At 44.7% G+C, this 16,990-nt stretch overlaps 4 protein-coding genes across 5 annotated transcripts; 2 read left to right on the forward strand and 2 right to left on the reverse strand.

Moving 5' to 3' along the window:
- The first annotated feature begins 570 nt into the window (after positions 1-570).
- LOC111596789 lies at positions 571-2,600 on the forward strand. The gene is made up of 2 exons (XM_023311142.2): positions 571-744; positions 797-2,600. Exons 1-2 carry the CDS (start codon positions 695-697, stop codon positions 2,346-2,348), a joined length of 1,602 nt encoding a protein of 533 aa, XP_023166910.1. The 5' UTR covers positions 571-694; the 3' UTR covers positions 2,349-2,600.
- A 741-nt stretch (positions 2,601-3,341) lies between these two features.
- LOC111596803 (protein SREK1IP1) lies at positions 3,342-4,810 on the reverse strand. Of its 2 annotated transcripts, XM_023311164.2 has the most exons (3): positions 4,784-4,810; positions 4,383-4,709; positions 3,342-4,320 (listed from the first exon to the last, which is right to left on the reverse strand). In XM_023311164.2, exons 2-3 carry the CDS (start codon positions 4,485-4,487, stop codon positions 3,592-3,594), a joined length of 834 nt encoding a protein of 277 aa, XP_023166932.1. In that variant the 5' UTR covers positions 4,488-4,709; positions 4,784-4,810; the 3' UTR covers positions 3,342-3,591. The 2 variants fall into 2 exon arrangements, with proteins under 2 accessions (XP_023166932.1, XP_030079897.1); XM_030224037.1 differs by lacking the exon at positions 4,784-4,810 and having other exon boundaries at positions 4,383-4,777.
- Positions 4,811-5,040: 230 nt separating this feature from the next.
- Positions 5,041-9,477, forward strand: LOC111596816 (AP-3 complex subunit beta-2). Its single transcript, XM_023311184.2, has 4 exons — positions 5,041-5,965; positions 6,030-6,903; positions 6,964-8,232; positions 8,348-9,477. Exons 1-4 carry the CDS (start codon positions 5,324-5,326, stop codon positions 9,130-9,132), a joined length of 3,570 nt encoding a protein of 1,189 aa, XP_023166952.2. The 5' UTR covers positions 5,041-5,323; the 3' UTR covers positions 9,133-9,477.
- Positions 9,478-12,679: 3,202 nt separating this feature from the next.
- Positions 12,680-16,216, reverse strand: LOC111596835 (uncharacterized protein CG3556). Its single transcript, XM_023311209.2, has 6 exons — positions 16,046-16,216; positions 13,727-15,153; positions 13,467-13,662; positions 13,077-13,154; positions 12,924-13,006; positions 12,680-12,846 (listed from the first exon to the last, which is right to left on the reverse strand). The coding sequence occupies exons 2-6, from the start codon at positions 15,108-15,110 to the stop codon at positions 12,785-12,787; spliced, it is 1,803 nt and encodes a 600-aa protein (XP_023166977.2). The 5' UTR covers positions 15,111-15,153; positions 16,046-16,216; the 3' UTR covers positions 12,680-12,784.
- Between the last annotated feature and the right edge of the window lie 774 nt (positions 16,217-16,990).

A 16,990-nucleotide genomic window follows, 5' to 3' on the forward strand; every position in this document is an offset into this window, starting at 1 on the left:
GGGAATGGAACTCAGTTAAATAATAGTTACCAAATAGTTTTAAAGAAAGCGCAACTAAAGTTTCTAGAGTGCCATTGCAATACTGACATTTATGATATTTGATATACGTACATATATTCTTGAATTTACTTTTATACAGCTACAATTTACTAAAAACGTGTGCATTATTATTACAAATAAAACAAGTAAGAAAGCTCTAGGGGTACCCGACTAGGAAATACCCTGATTTTAGTCCTATCTGCGTTTTTTAATATTTTCCATAGTTTGTATCGGGATCAGTATATAGTCAGAATAACCGTTAGCAACTCACGGCTAAGTTCCTTTTCAAATTTGCTGCTAAAAATGACCACACGGTTAATTCCAACTAAAAATACAGAAAAAATACCAAAGAAAAAGCTGCGTCATAAGTGGTATTTGATAAAAACTTGAATTGCGTCAAATTGAAAGTAGAAAAAAATTAAAAAGAGCTTAAACATATTATTCATTAATATTGTATTGTATTTTTAAGAGATTAAGATTATGATTAAGATTAAGAAGAGCATTTTTAGTTTGGCACAAAATGCGAATGTCTGGCAACTTTGGTCTTAAGATAGTAGGCGCTCCTGTGGAAATCTGGCCTTTGAATCGAATCTAAACATTTTTAAGCATTAATTTCATTTGTTATAAAGCACAGCTCGATAGCAGTAAAATTCTAATGGATTTTGGACGCGACAACAATCAGGACTTTTTTGAGAAACTGCACAGGTGAGTGTTGTGGGGGATGTATACAGAAAGGCCTCATCTCTGTCCGTTTCAGCACTGATGGCCCACGTAATTTGCGCCAGATCTTTGAGGACGATGACAAACCCCTGCAAAGCGAATCGAGCAATTTGCGCTATCAACCACAGTCGTCCAGCAAGCAGCAACAGCAAAAACAACAACAAACACAGCCACCGCAGCAACAACAACAACAAAAGCTCAAATCAATGATTTCGACTATGCCGCGCAACAAGCAAGACTTAATGACTATTGAAAGTTGGAACACGGTAGTGGCTAAGGTGGCCTATGGATTCAATGGCAGCGACAATGTGGGACGTGTGGGTGTTGCGCTCTCACGCAATGGAGCCGGCGCTGCCAAGCTAGTCGTGTACAAGAGCCGAACACAGCTGCTAAGCACGCTGCTGCTGACCAAATCGACGCAGTCATCATCGCCGCGTGTTGGGCCGACCAATGTGATACTACGTGAATCGTATATGCAGTTCTACGACGATGAGCAGCGTTTCTGGAGTCTGCGCTTTGAGGTTGCCAAGGATGAGGAGGAGTTCACGGATGCACTAATCAAGCTTGGCCTGCCCATTGAGGAAATGCGCAACGATCAGGCCGGCAAATCAAGCAACGGATCTCCACCCACATCAAGTACATTGCCGCAACCGTCGTTCCGACATTCAATCTTAGAATCGTTGAGCCCACCTGCTAATCCAGAACCAGTGCGGGATAACTACGACAGCGAAAGTGAATCGCCACAGTCCACAGAGGACAGCATTACCACTCACCGGGCACGCTCCGTTAAGAAATTGCTAAAGCCGTTGGCAGCGAGCAACAATATAGTATCGCTGGCCGCAAAGCCAGAACAAAACGTATATGCAATGTCGCCCACTAGCAAACTGGAGGTATATCTGGACGAGCAACGGGCCAAAGGCCATGCCATGGACAGGAAAATGGACACCCTATTGCAGGCCATGTGCCGACTGACCAGCAACAGTAATTTGCAAGGGAATGAGAGCAGCGGCGATTCGATGTCCCTCGCGATCGAGCATCCAGATTCCAGAAAAATGGACAACATTCTGCAGGCGATGAGCCGGCTGGCCAATAACAATGGCATGCAACAGATTACCGACAGTCTAGACACGACACGCGGCACCACGGATAATGAGGATGAGCTGCTTGAGCTGGAGCAGAAGCTGCTGGATTTCAAAAAGGAGAATCGTTCGCTTATGAAGAGCCTGCGAGCTAAAGAGCAGGCACTCGCCGATCTGCGCGCCTCCACTTGCGCCCTCTGCGAGGAGCTGCTGGCCCAGAACAATGAACTCAAGCAGCAGAATACAGAGCTCATCGCGGCCATGTCCAAGCAAGGCAACTGCTCAGCCACAGTCGCCACCCCCATTGACAATTCAACATTCACTGTCAGCGAATGCGAGAACTGCGAAAAGTACTTGGCAAAGATTTCGGGTCTGGAGCGTGGTCTGTCCACACTGCAAAGCGCTCTGCTCAGATATGCGACAAATGGCAAAATGATGCCAACAACCAGCCTATCGACAACACAGGCACAGGCACAGTCGCAGCCGGAGGCTGCTTCGCCGCCAATTTAGGGATTAGGCATTTCTATTTGACCATACTGTTAATTTCCTTTGTATTATATTTAATGTATTACAAGCGTGCGTGCGTATTGTGTGTTAAGTGTTAAGTGTTATCTACATACATTAAATTATCATAGTAAGTGATTGACTCAAATTCTTAAGACAATTTTCGATCGCCTCACTCAAAACAAAAAAATAAATTTGGCTGGTGCACTCAGTTCACAAAGCTCATGTTTCCCTTAAAAGAATGAATGTTGCATCCAAGCCTAAGCGAGTCGGTGTGACGTCACACAAAACACTTTTCGTGCATATTAAATGACCTATGCACATACTGTAATTTGAATTGTATATTATGTTAGTACTTTCCGATGGAAACCTTAAGCTCTAAATAAATAAATCTGGCTGGCAGTACAATCAGCAAAACAAATCTTACTAGGATTCTGGTTACCCAAAGTCAGTGAAGGTAGCGCGTGCGCATGACGTCACAAATACGATGCCTTAGGCTTGAGTATGGTTGACTTACAAAATGCAACTATGCGTATTTACTGTTATACGTGAGTAATTATGTCACCCGTCTTTAAAACTATTTTAAGCGTATTCAAATTGAGTAATATAGGTGTTTGTAGTTGAGTCAAGAAGTAATCTGGCTGTAGTAAGATATCCAGAATTCCTGCAACGAGTTACTCCTCACGAATTGTGCCTCACAATGCAATTCTCGCAGACAGGGAACAGATCTTTACACTAATACAAATCTACATATTTGCGTAGATAAGCGAAAGCACCCTTTCAGAGTAACAGTAAAAGAGATATATATATATATATATATATATATATATATATATATATATATATATATATATATATATATATATATATATATATATATATATATATATATATATATATATATATATAATGATGTATTGAACAAATTTTTTTATACAAACTAATTTGTTATATTTGCAAATCATAAAAGACTCAGGATAGGATTATCAACTTAAAACTAACACAAGTTTAAATATGTATCCATGTGTGTGTGTGTGTGTGTGTGTGTGTTGGTGTTGGAAAGTCTGATTTTGGTTGAGGAAGCGCAGGATAACTAAATTGGCTTCATAGATTCATCCATGCAATATATGTTACTATATAACTCTAGCCTAGGTTGCTCTAATTTCTCATTTCCCTTCATTTGTTTTGCCTTTTTAACTAGGATAGTCAACTAAATGCCGTTGCAAGTGCTTTGGGTAGTCGTTGTGTGCTAGTTGGTGCTGCTATCGCTGAGACTGCTGAGGTAACTGCTGGCGCCTGCTGCACTGCCAGCGCCGCCGCCGCCGCTGGCACCGGCGTTGATGCTGGTGCGATGCCTCTTGCGTTTGGATTTGGACTTTTTGCGACGCAGCACTGTTGCCTCAGCTTTCCGTTTGTATTTGCCCTGGCGCTTCTTTTTGCGTCCATACTCATCCGATTCGCTAGTGCTGGACTCTTCGTTGTCGCTGGAATCGGATTCCGTGTCGCTACTGGATGAGTCGCTCGTTGAATCGCTGTCAGACGATGAGGTTGATGAGGTGCTGGAGGAGCTGCTGCTGCTGCTGCTTGTGCTAACAGCTCGACGACGCTTCGATTTTTTGCTGCTGCGTTGCTTCTTTTGCTTTTTGGACAAATCTGATGATTTACTGCTAGCTTTGATCTTCGGTTCCTTGTGCTTCTTGCTCTTTCTCTTGCGTTTCTTGTGCCGCTCGGTTTTCGTGTGTTTCGTGGCGACTGTTTTGCTACTGCTGCTGCTGCGCTTGCTGCTGCTGATGTGTTTGTTGCTGCTGCTACTGCTGTTTTTCTTATCTGGCTTTGTTGCCGCTGCTGCAACTGGGGCAATATCACCCTCAGCTTTCAGCTCTTGGGCCCGCAGCTCCGTTAACGGCGTCAAATAATCGAGCTCCGAGTCGGAGCTGGTGCTTTCCACATCGAGCAGTATCTCTTTGTTGGGATCAACCTAGGCGATAGGCGGAATTTGTTATAATGCGATTTCGCTTGTGCATAGCGGCTTTTGCTTACCTTGAGAAAATTGCGGCATTGGTAGGTCAGGTGACCCGCGTAGCCGCACTTCTTGCATGCCGCTCGCAACGTATCTTTGTTGGAATTAGCTAGCGGAAAGTTCATCTCGCCTGCCGTTCTTGTTTCTGCCTCCGTTTTCAATATTACTTGGCCATTAATTGACGTGATTGCGGCTCTGGCGTTTAGTATGGTCTGTCTTAACTACCACACGGCGGCTGTTGTTGTTGTTCTTTGGCTTGCATCGATACGATTATCGATAAGCATATACCAGGCAGGCCACAGCAATATGTTCTCACTAGCTGCTTTACAAGAGCTAAGCTGTTTGCACTATCAATATAATTGAACGAAGAAATGAATTAAGTATATGAAGTGTTTGCTGTAAATAAAAAAGTTAGACATACTTTTTATAAAAATCTCAAATGTATAGAAAATAGAAACATAATATATAGGGCCTATTAATAAAATTGCCATAGTTTACTAAAATATTTGTTCATTGACACAATATACTTAAAGAGTTAAGTAATTGGGTAAAATACTTTTTAAATATATCACCGATACATCGCACAATTGCATTTCCGCATCTACGCTATTCGATTAACAAATTCATTGATGCTACTTGCAATAGTAAACATTGTCTGCTATCGATTATTGTCGTCGATAGTGTTATTGTACTCGTGGACAGTTGCTTATCGAGTAGAAACAAAAATTTTGCAGTGCAAGTGTGTCCAGTGCGTGACAGATATGTCAAAGTACTGGCAATTGTTGTAGACGAATTCGCCGTGCGTTGCCAACGCGAGTGTAGCAAAGTATCAGCAGGTTTCCGACAAAAAGCTTTCACCACTTTTTGCACGCCCACGCACACACGATACACAACAAACACGCACAGCACAAAATAAAACAATATCTTAGACAACAATTGAATTGGGAAACCCCCTTGCAAGATGCAACAGAACTCGGCCAGCAATCCGTTTTCGGTGGCTGCCTATGGCGAGCGACCCCAAATGGGGCTGGACGTGGAGTTCGGTGCAGATCCGGCCAGTGGTGCGGCATTCTTCCAAAGCGATGGCCGTAAACATGATGATCTCAAGCAGATGCTGGACAGCAACAAGGATGGCCTTAAGCTGGAGGCAATGAAGCGCATTATTGGCATGATTGCACGAGGCCGTGATGCCAGCGACCTTTTTCCGGCCGTCGTCAAGAATGTCGTCTCCAAGAACATCGAGGTAAAGAAGCTGGTGTATGTGTATTTGGTGCGCTATGCCGAGGAGCAGCAGGATTTGGCGCTGCTCTCCATATCGACATTTCAGCGTGCACTGAAAGATCCCAATCAGTTAATACGCGCATCCGCCTTGCGTGTGCTCTCTTCCATACGGGTCAGCATGATTGTGCCCATTGTAATGTTGGCAATCCGCGACAGCGCCGCGGATCTCAGTCCCTATGTGCGTAAGACGGCGGCACATGCTATCCCCAAGCTCTACTCGCTGGATGCAGACCAAAAGGATGAGCTGGTCACGGTTATTGAGAAACTACTCTCAGATCGCACCACCCTGGTTGTGGGCTCTGCTGTTATGGCCTTCGATGAGGTAGTAGCCTATAGACGATGTTTGAATAATTTCATCTCATTTATGAGCCCTTCTCGTTTGTTAGGTTTGTCCGGAGCGCGTGGATCTTATACACAAGAACTACCGCAAGCTGTGCAATCTGCTTGTGGATGTGGATGAATGGGGTCAGGTGATCATCATTAACATGCTGACCCGCTATGCACGCACACAGTTCGTCGATCCCAATGCTGACGAGGAGCACGGCCAGGGCGAATCTCTAGATGGCGATGCGCCAGCCAACGAGCGATTCTATGACGAGTCTTCAAATTCTAGCAGCGATGCTGAGGCCAGCAGCGATGACGAAGCGCCTGGCAAGCCCAAGTCCAGCAAGTCAAGCAGCAACAACAACAACAACAATGACAAAGACAAACAGAAAGACAAAGACAAAGACAACGATAACAACTGCAGTAACAGCAGCAGCAACAGCTACCACATCGATCTCGATCATCGGCTGCTGTTGCGCCAGACCAAGCCGCTGCTGCAGTCGCGCAACGCATCCGTTGTCATGGCCGTCGCCCAGCTCTATCATCATGTGGCGCCCCGCAACGAGGTGCAGCTAATAGCTAAGGCACTCATCCGTCTATTGCGATCGCACAAGGAAGTGCAGAGCGTGGTGCTCAATTGCATTGCGTCCATGTCGGCGCGTCGTAAAGCGATCTTCGAGCCACATTTGAAGTCGTTCTTTGTGCGCACCAGCGATCCAACGCACCTCAAGCTACTCAAGCTGGACATACTCACGAATCTGGCATCAGCCTCGAGCATATCGCTCATATTGCGCGAATTCCAAACATACATCTCCAGCAATGACCGCCCCTTCGTGGCAGCCACCATTCAGGCGATTGGCCGTTGTGCAGCGAGCATCAAAGCTGTCACCGAGACCTGTCTGAGCGGCCTGGTACATCTGCTCTCGAATCACGATGGTGAGCTATAGACTAATATATACTCGAATGCTTTCTCTAACTAGTCGATTCTCCAATTAGAGCACGTGGTCGCCGAGAGCGTGGTGGTCATTAAGAAGCTGCTGCAGAGCAAGGCTGCCGAGCACTATGAGATTATCACCCAGATGGCCAAGCTGATTGACTACATCAATGTGGCAGCGGCTCGCGCTGCCATCATTTGGCTGATCGGGGAATACAATGAGAAGGTGCCGTTGATAGCGCCTGATGTGCTGCGCAAGATGGCCAAATCGTTTGTGGATGAGCAGGATGTGGTGAAGCTGCAGGTGCTCAATCTGGGCGTTAAACTCTATCTGACCAATCCAGAGCAGACCTCGCTGCTTTGCCAATATGTCTTTACGCTGGCTCGCTATGATACCAACTATGACGTGCGTGATCGAGCGCGTTTCTTGCGCCAGTTCATCTTCCCCGCCAGCGGCGGCAGCACAGTGCTTACCCAGAATGCACGCGATATATTCTTGGCGGCCAAGCCGGCACCTGTGCCGGAGAGCAAGTACCGTGATGGCAATCTGTATCAGCTGGGCTCGCTCTCTCACTATTTGAATATGCAGGCCACGGGCTACAAGGAGCTGCCTGCCTTCCCCTCTGTTGCGCCCGATTCGAGTGTGCGCAACATAGCTGGCTACATGCAGGAGAAGCTGCCTGGCGAGAGTCCGACGCGCAGCAAATCCTCGTCCCAAGGTGCTGCCAAGGAGGCGGGCGACAAGGGCTTCCTATCCGAATCAGAGAAGTCATCCGCTTACACCGGCTCCAGCGGCAGTAGCAGCGACAGCAGCGGCTCCTCTGGCAGCGACGCATCCTCGGGCAGCGATAGCGAACAGGAGCCAGGGGCGCCGGACCAGTTGAAGGCCGATCGGGTCCAAGCACAAAGCAAGGCAATAAAGGCGGCCATTGTTAGCGGCCAGCTGATCGATGACATCAACAATAGCAGCAGCAGCAGCAATCCAATCGAGCCACTCGCTGTCGCTACCGCCGCTCCCTCAACGGGCAACAACAACAACAACAATGCCATCGCCAATTCAGGCACCTCCGACAGCGGCGAATCGTCGTTCTACAGCGGCAGCAGCAGCGGCGAATCGAGCAGCGACTCGGCCAGCGACAACGAGCAGCCACAGTCACAGCCAAAGAATGCTCCAGTGACGTCATCCGTTGAACAAAAGCAAGCGAAACAACAGCCGGAATCTCAGCCAGAGTCATCAGCCAAAACCAATTTGGATCTGCTGCTCGATCTGGATGATATACCGCCCATTGGGCCAGTGATGACACCCTCGCTCGGTGGCTTCCTGACGCCAGGTAAGACCTGCTGCAGAATCTTTGCCGGAAAGTATCAGTTGTAACCTCGTCCTCCGCCCTTATCTATCGGCCTCTCTCTTGATAAGACTTGCTCACTAGCTTATATCATTTGCAGGCACTCCAATGCTGCCGGGACAGTCTGCATTGCAGCCACTGCAGGCGAGCAATCGGGTCGAGCTGGTTGGCCCTTCGCACACGGAGTTCAGGCACAAGGAGCTGCTGAACAAGGTGAGCGGCTACGGACTGCAGCTGTCGTATCGCTTCACACGCTCGCCGCATCTCTACTCGGCCGCAATGTGCACGATTGAGTTGCAGTTCCAGAATCGCAGCGACCAGGTGCTGACCAGCATACGGATGGGCCAGCAGCAGCTGCCGCCGGGCATGCAGCTGAGCGAATTCGCGCCCATCGCTCAGCTGCAGCCAGAGCAGCTGGCGAGCGGCATCTTGGGCGTCGACTTCAATGATACAACGCATGCAATTGATTTCGAGCTCATCTCCAGCGGCGGCTGTGCACGTGTCCAGCTGAAGCCGCCAGTTGGCGAGCTGGTGCGCTCTGTGCAGATCGGCGAGAGCTGTCACAAGGAGGAGCGAGCCAAGCTGCGCGGCATGAACGAGCATCAGTGCGAGCTGCGTGGCGTGCAGCGCGATCTAACCGATCTGCAGACGCTCAAGCAAAAGGTCTACGAATGCATCAATGTGGCCCATACATACAGCTCGGCCAACAGCCAGCTCCATTGCTTTGCTGGCCAAACGTTGAGCTCCAAAAGTCTCGTTCTGCTCACGTTGCAATGGCAAACGGATGAGGCGCTCACGCTGCTGGTCAACTGCGAGAAGATGGTCATTGGATCGATGGTGCTCAACGAGCTGCGCAACGCGCTTCAACAGAGCTTTGCCATGTAGATTGCTATATCAATATCTATATATATATACACATATATATAAAGTCGGCATGATGCGTGACTCATTCAGCAAGGGCAGCACGACATGGTTTCTCATGGTCACATAGAACAACGTCGCAGCACTATATAAAGCTAAGCAGAACAAAATACAAAACAATATAATATACACAACATATATATATATATATATATATATATATCGATAGATATAAATCGATCTATCTATATATACTAGCCTAGATTAAGCCAGATGCGATTCCAAGCAGCTTTAATGAATGTAAAAGCTAAGCAACAATTTAAATAATCTTATCTGTGTCCGCGTGTGTGTGTGTGTGCGTGTGCCTATATATGTATATGTATATGTATAATCCATGAATACACTAAGTACCCTATATATATATATATATGTATATATGTATGCATGTGCATCCTAGCAATCGTGTTGATGTTGTAACTCTGTTGCCTTCGTGCTCTATGCGGCCTTTCTCAAATCGTAGCAAAACATAGAAGTTCTCTCTATAGAAATATATAAATATATATATGTATATATATGGATATATATATATGTATGTATGTTTATAAATAAGTGTCGTAATGTTAACTGAATTTTTGCCTCTTCAAATTTACTTTATCGATAATTATTTTTGCTTATATATACATATACATATATAAATATATGTAGATATATCATATACATGGCCTTTTGAGCATTTAGAAGGAGAGAAGGAGAGAAAGTATGCTTAGGCTTGCTCCTCTATTTTCTATATATCCGAATATATATATAAACGATTGACCTTAAGACTATTTTCATGCCAGCCAATGTTTAGGAGTTGTTAAACTCTATATATATATATATATGTGTATATGTGTGTGTGCATGTATAGTTGGAGCTTAGCTCCGATCTGAAGGACATCCAGCTCTTTCAATATTCAATATTGCGCCGTGCTATAACTAAGCCGTTTCCTACGCCAACTTTTCAAGCTCCTCCCATTTTAATACTAGCTAAATCTTAATCATATGAATCGTATAAATATATATATATATATATATATATATATATATATATATATATATATACATATATATATATATATATATATATATATATATATATATATATATATACATATATATATATATATATATATATATATATATATATATCTACAATATTTCGAGGCATCTTTGTTGTTCGTTTCGAATCGATGTTTGAACTTTACATATTTTTTGGATCTATATTCAATATGCGATTCACGTTTCCAAGCTAATGAATTGCTAAATGAAATCCAGTTATAAATCATATGTTTAATATTATTATTATTATATATTATATGCTTTTCAAATCTACGCTAAATGAACAAAAATCTATTGAAATAAACGCAATGTTTTAAAAAACAGCAAACTTGGTTGGCTTCGAGCATAGTCCGTCTCGATATCCTCGCGTCGAGTGAGCTGCTCAGCAGATAAATAATCTGAAGTCAACAAATGTTAAATAAATTCTACTTTTGTCATAGTTTCTCTACTCGAAGATCATTAAATAAAACAAATTTTTGTTTTTTTTTTGCTTTTTCTAATTTATTGTGATTTTTGAGTTTTTCTTTTTTGTTTTGTTGTTGTTTTTGTTGCTTGTTTTTGTTTTTTTGCTTTGATTTGCACAATTAAAAAGCTCAATTTCATGCTTATAATATAAACCATTAAGATTTTAGTTAGCTAGGTTAGTTTTTGCACAGCTGCACTTAAAAATTTGTTTTTAGGTTAGGTTTTTAGGTTTGCTTTTCGAGGTTAAGTTTAACTGCATTTCGAATAGAACGAAATGAACGGGCAACTGAGTGTGGGAGAGTGACAGAGAGAAGGATAGTAGAAATGGACATGTTGAGTGCGGATGAACTGCTTGCTGTCTGTGTGTGTGTGCGTGTGCTAAGCGAACTGCTTGGCCACATGGACTGCTTGCTGACGGTTGTTTGTCGTCGCCAAGCAGTTGCAAAAATTCATGTTCTTGAGCTCGTGCACAAGCTTTAGATGGGGAGTACGTAGGGAAATGAATATATATATATATATATTTATATTATATATATATATATATATATATATATATAAGTGTGTTACTGGATAGAATTTCGATGAGTTAGTTACTTGCGGGGGATTATTATGTTGCTTTGGCCTTGAATGAGCGATGCGTATAGTATATGAATGTATATGTAGAAGTAGATTAGATGTATATATATAAGTAGGATAGGTAGGCGTATGAGCGTGGATAGCGTTAAATGTTGCGTTGTTCTTTAAAGTATTCGTTAAATGAAGTTTCGTTCAGTTTTCGTATATAGTATATCATATATCATATATATATTTATACTATATTTATATATGTATGCATATATGTATATATATATAGATATAGTATAATATATTCCGGACATTGTTTTCATATTTCATATAAAACTAGTTTGTTTTTATATGTGTATATTTATGTATGTATATGCAGGTATTTTTTATATATTTATGCACACATACACATATATACATATATGTATGCTTGTGTGTATGTATATGTCTATATGTTTTATATATATTTATATATATGTCTAGGGATGATTTTCAATCACTTATTGTTACTTACGGTGTTTTGTATAATATGCTTTGCTTGGACTGACGGACGCTTAGCTCTTGAGCTTTCTTCTAAGCGATTCTCATATTAGCATTTGCTTTCTCTTTCTTGCTTACTTTCAATAACATTTAAAGCATATTTTCTGTGTGCGTATGCGTATGTGTGTGTGTGTGTGTGTGTGTGTGTGTGTGTGTGTGTGTGTGTGTGTGTGTGTGTGTTTATGTGTGTAACATTCAAACATAAGTGCAAACATGTAGCAGGCGCTCAACTCTTATCTCCAGCTAACCTCACTTTTGTTAGCACTCGCTTAAAGAGAGGAAGCGGGAGAGCGAGAAAAGACGTGATGCTCTTTCTGTTTGTCTTAGCCTTGTCTGTCTGTTAGTGTGTGAGTTAGATGTATTTGATGTCCTTCTGTCAAAGTTAACAAGCAGAGTCAGTTTAACTGCATGTTAAATATTTAACATTTAGTTTTAAGAATTGTGTAAAGTCAAAATCAAAGCAAGGTCAAAATCAAAAGCAAAGCTCAACTAACTGTTAAATATTTAACAGCCGTAGGTGATCATGAAGAAGAATTGCTTGTCAACAAACGTGAACTTTGACGTGGACATTATCAAAAAAAAGTATAGAGTGCGTTAGAGTCGTGCGTAAATTTGTAATTTTCGTTAGCCTTACTTTTTTTTCAGTATTTTTAAAGTATTTTTTAGTATTTTTTGTTGTTTAAATCTAAACTCAATTTTAAGCTATCGTTAGGGCATATTTGTATGTCTGTAAATGTGTGTGGGGGGGGGGGGGTGTCTGGTAGGTTAATGTAGTTTTGATTATTCAGTTATATATATATCCTTGTATATAATGCTATTATATACTCGCGTGTATTTTGTTGTTGTATGTATATACGTATATAGAGAACCATACATATATGCATATATGTAGGTATGCATATAGTGTTATAGTTGTTGTTGTTGTTGTAGTTATATCCTTGGAGTATCCTGCTAGTTAGTGGCTTATCTTTAGTTTTTAGGGACTAAGGCCGGCAAATCGTGTCACGTGCTTAAAGTTTCTTATACCAATAGAGATAATGCTCGCCATCCTCGACCATTAGCTCATCGACACCTAATCGATAAAGATTATATAAATACAAAAGATTAGATTCGATTGGATCAGATATTGATTATGTCCTGGCTACCCACCAACAGGCGCAATAAGCTGATTCCCAGGCGTATTATTTGGATCGGGTAGCTCGGGCAATCTGTAGAGCAGCCAATAGTGATATCTGGATGCAGAGACAGATTCAATATATTAGGTAATACAGCTACAATAATCTCTCATCTGGGCAGACTTACCCTCGCGGCTCCTCGTTCTTGCCATAGAGCGTGTGTACATAGTGTCCATTGGGCCACTCGCGCGCCTCGAAAACGAATCTGCAAAGTCAGGAAATATTTTAGACTCATTTCTATTGATTACATATATATATATATATATATATATATATATATATATATATATATATATATATATATATATATATATATATATCTATATATACTAAGTTGTATCTAAATTTGTATACAATAGTTGATTAGGGATAGATTTATGTTTAGTTTCCCTTAAAGTTTGTGGCTTTATCTTTAAAGGATCGTCAACTAGATCATATTATATATTTAGGGAGATGGAATTAAAGTATTTGGTGAGCTTGAGCTTGGGCATTCCCTGTGTATAGAGATGGGACTAACCTTGGATCCAGTTCGGCTGCTTGTGTCATGGCCTTGAAGAAGCTCGTGTTCTTTGGCGAGACGAGCGAGAGGGAGAAGGCCTCGGTCACATTGGAGCCCACCCACAGGGTGTAGGTGTACGAGATGTTCTTGGAGTCCGACTCCTCGGCCGAGGAGCTAAGTCCGAAGGGCAACGCCAGCTTCGGCTCACCATTCTCTGAATAGCATGAGAAAAGTTATTATTGGCAGGAACAGAAAGCAGGTGAACTTGTTGAGCTCACCTGTGGGATCGTTGCTCTCTCGTATGACATGGTCGCATTGGAGGGCGCGCACTGCGCCCAGTCCCTTCCAGCCGAGGGCTAGAATGATGTCGGCGGTGAGGCCGACGCCAATGTCCGGCTCCTGGCCATCCTGGAGCGGCTCCTCGCTCCAGCCGCCATCAGCGCGCTGCCTGCTCAGTATATACCTTGAGGCAGCTGTGCGATTCCAGTGCCCGGCCGGATCATACTCCAGATCCTGCAAAGCCTGCATGGCCAGCGCCGTGCTGCGCAGCGAGCCAAAGCTGCCGCGCTGATCCTGCAGGCTGGCCAGGCCGCGGGCCGGGCGGCGCACAAAGTGCTGCAGATGGCGGTGTCGATGATCGGTCACAATGCAGCGCAGCGCCAGGATCACCATTGCAATGGCATCGACACTCTGGTCCGTAACGCCGCTGGCTATGTCCAGGAGGCGACGTATCTGACGCTTGCGTACGTGCGCCGCCGAGCTGCAGGCGGAGAGGGTGGTCAAGGCGAATTCGATGTCCTGGGCGGGCTCGTGATGCTGCAGCGTGGCCACCAGATCGTGGCCATGGAAATGCTTGGGATCCTTGCACAGCGAACCGAGGGCCAGCACATAGCGGGCCAGCTTGTCCAGATTGAGCGGCTTGGGCAGCGTATGATGGCGATCGAGCATGGCCAAGATCTCGATTTCCATCTCCTTGACGGAGAGCGTGTCCTCCAGCTCTTGTATCACCAGCAAATGGGCGTCGGCGCTCTCGTTGGGGTCCCGACCGCCGGACAGCTCCTTGGCCAGGATGACGACGTGCGTGTCGTTGCCCCAGCCATAGTCCGAGGCGCGTTTCTCCTTTAGCCAGTCCAAGGCACGTAAAATGGCTTCCTGTTCGCCCTTATTGGGCGTGGCCGAGCCAATTATCTCATGTGGCGGCGCTGCTGCAGTCGCCGTCACCGTCGCTGGTGCCTCTGCTGTGCCATTACCATTGCTTGTGGGCGGCAGCGCTGCAACAGCGACGCCGACGCTGGATGTAGTCTCTTGCTGCTGCTGTTGCTCAATGGCTGCCAAAGTAGCTGCAGCGCTGCTAGTTGTTGTTGTTGTTGTCGTAATCGCTGTCGCTGCGCTGCTATTGCTGTTGTTGTTGTTGTTGTTGCTGCTGCTGCTGCTGCTGCTGTTGTTGTTGTTGCTCTGCTCAGCGCTGGCATCGCTGCTACTGCTGCTAACGGTAAAGTTGTCGTAGTCAGCGGACAGAGGCGGCGGCGGCGGTGCAGCTGTGCTTGAACTAAAGCTAGGACTGCCCAGCACACCGGCATCGACAGCGGGCAGCGTTGCGTTCTCAGTCAGCGCTAGCGCCGGCAGCGCGATGAGCAGCAATAGCAGCGGCAGTGAGTGCATCTTTATTGTTGTTGTTATTCCTTTTATGATTATGTTCAGTCAGCTGGAAAAAGTGTGAAGCAAAAGGCGAAAAGTCAGTAGCTGACAAAAAGGGCGAAGGCGACGACGGGAGTGGGGGGAGAGGGGTTAGTGCGCAAGCAATGGCGGCAATGGAGGCGTTGCCTTGAACTGAATTCGCTGCAAACTAACACACACACACATACACACGGACATATTGCACATTACATTTTTGCTAACGTCATGCAATTATCGATAATTATAAGCTAAGATCGATATGCCGCTTCTCGCCCACTCTATGTATGTATGTGTGTGTGTCAATTAGTCATCATAAAACTAGACAGAAAGTTGCCAAGCAGCAAAGCGCGCGACACACACAAAGGAAACCAAGCTCTGTATTGGTGTGTGTATGTGTGAGTGTGTTTATGGGCGAGTGAGAGGGAGAGGTAGAGAGCGCGTTGGGCTTGGCGCTGTATGAGCAATAAAAGTTAATTAAGTGGCAACAAAAGTGTTGTGCTGCCGCTTACATAATGCAATAAATACAGCAAGGATGTGCCATGAGCAGCGTCACATGCAGAAGCAAAAATTGTTTTTAATCAAATTAATGACACAAAGCAGCAGCAGGAGCAGCAGCAGTCATAACAGCAATGCCAACAACAAAACAAATAAAGCTGCTGCTGCTGCTGCTGCTAGGTGCCGGAAAGTCTGCAGTGACAACGGCAACACTGGCGCCTGCTGTGCGCGCTTGCAGGACAGCAACACTGGCGCCCCCCGCTTGTTGTTGCTGCTGTTCTTGTTTTCGCGTAATTAACTGCACTTTTTAGGCACTCTCGCTCTCGCTTGCTTCCCCCGTTTCACACGCCGATTCGCACTCTCGCGCCCTCTCTTTTGACACTTGCTCAACTTTAACTTTATTATGCTGCCTGCTGTCGACTTACCTGCTACGTCTTTGTTACTCCCTTTCTCACACTATTGCTCGCGCTCTCGTTCTCGTTCTCGGTCTCGGTCTCTTTGCGCTTTGTGTGTTTGTCGTCTATTATCCGTTATTGCTATTGTTGTTGCTATTGCTGCGTTTTGTGGCCTCTCGTTGTTGTTGTTGTTCTGTTGCTGTCGTTGTCGTTGTCTTGTCTTGTTATTGCTGCTACTGCTGCTGCTGCTGCTGCCACTGATGTCTATTGATTTTTTATGCCAGGACTAGGCGACGTTTGTTTAACTCTGTTCAAATATTAGTTGCTGTGTCTGTAGTTGTGCGCGCACACACATTGACTCGCACAATCAATAAATTTTGAATGGCTAATTCTTGTTGTTGTCCTTACTTTTGTTTTATGTAATCGCAGGACACTGCGAGCTATCTATATATAATATGTTTGTATATAGATTTGTGAGTGTGCTTCTATAATTGCTAAAAACGGTCTGAAGTAACGGATCTTTGTACTGTTAGCAGCATATCGGCTGCATGCTCTCACCTACACGCACGCACACACACACACTCGGACACGGACACGGACACTGGCACTGACTCACACAGCTGTTCGGGGCAAAAGTAACGGAACTGAAGCTGCGCTTACTTCGCGGCTCTAATTGGTTGTTTAACAATTGCTGCTGCCGCAGTTGATCTTGTTGTTCTTGTGGCAGCTAGCTAGACGCTGGCATTGCTGTTTAGTTAATTTTGCTGCTGCTGATGTTGTTGTTGTTGTTGCTGCCTGCACTGACAATTGTTCAACCAAGTTGTTGTGGCGGTTGTCGTCCGCTCTCGACTGACTCTTTGTAAGGCAGGCACTGCACGCACGGCTAACAAAACACAATAAAAAAACATGTCTGTGCGTGCAGTGTTGCCACTACTCACATGGCAATGCGCAGGATATGCGCACGATATGGCAGCT

The sequence above is a fragment of the Drosophila hydei genome, unplaced genomic scaffold (genome assembly GCF_003285905.1).
Source record: "Drosophila hydei strain 15085-1641.00,03,60 unplaced genomic scaffold, DhydRS2 tig00000339-arrow-arrow-pilon, whole genome shotgun sequence".
Lineage (NCBI taxonomy): Eukaryota > Metazoa > Arthropoda > Insecta > Diptera > Drosophilidae > Drosophila > Drosophila hydei.

What these genes read in the sequence shown, in the direction of transcription:
- LOC111596789 (XM_023311142.2), top strand. Translation starts at nt 695, where the DNA reads ATGGATTTTGGACGCGACAACAATCAGGACTTTTTTGAGAAACTGCAC. An exon ending in TTTTTTGAGAAACTGCACAG is followed by an intron (nt 745 to 796) that starts GTGAGTGTTGTG and finishes TGTCCGTTTCAG; the next exon opens with CACTGATGGCCCACGTAATT.
- LOC111596803 (XM_023311164.2), bottom strand. Translation starts at nt 4,487, where the DNA reads ATGAACTTTCCGCTAGCTAATTCCAACAAAGATACGTTGCGAGCGGCA. An exon ending in AATGCCGCAATTTTCTCAAG is followed by an intron (nt 4,321 to 4,382) that starts GTAAGCAAAAGC and finishes CCTATCGCCTAG; the next exon opens with GTTGATCCCAACAAAGAGAT.
- LOC111596816 (XM_023311184.2), top strand. Translation starts at nt 5,324, where the DNA reads ATGCAACAGAACTCGGCCAGCAATCCGTTTTCGGTGGCTGCCTATGGC. An exon ending in TCTGCTCTCGAATCACGATG is followed by an intron (nt 6,904 to 6,963) that starts GTGAGCTATAGA and finishes TTCTCCAATTAG; the next exon opens with AGCACGTGGTCGCCGAGAGC. An exon ending in CGGTGGCTTCCTGACGCCAG is followed by an intron (nt 8,233 to 8,347) that starts GTAAGACCTGCT and finishes TATCATTTGCAG; the next exon opens with GCACTCCAATGCTGCCGGGA.
- LOC111596835 (XM_023311209.2), bottom strand. Translation starts at nt 15,110, where the DNA reads ATGCACTCACTGCCGCTGCTATTGCTGCTCATCGCGCTGCCGGCGCTA. An exon ending in GCAGCCGAACTGGATCCAAG is followed by an intron (nt 13,155 to 13,466) that starts GTTAGTCCCATC and finishes CTGACTTTGCAG; the next exon opens with ATTCGTTTTCGAGGCGCGCG. An exon ending in TCAGCTTATTGCGCCTGTTG is followed by an intron (nt 12,847 to 12,923) that starts GTGGGTAGCCAG and finishes TTTATCGATTAG; the next exon opens with GTGTCGATGAGCTAATGGTC.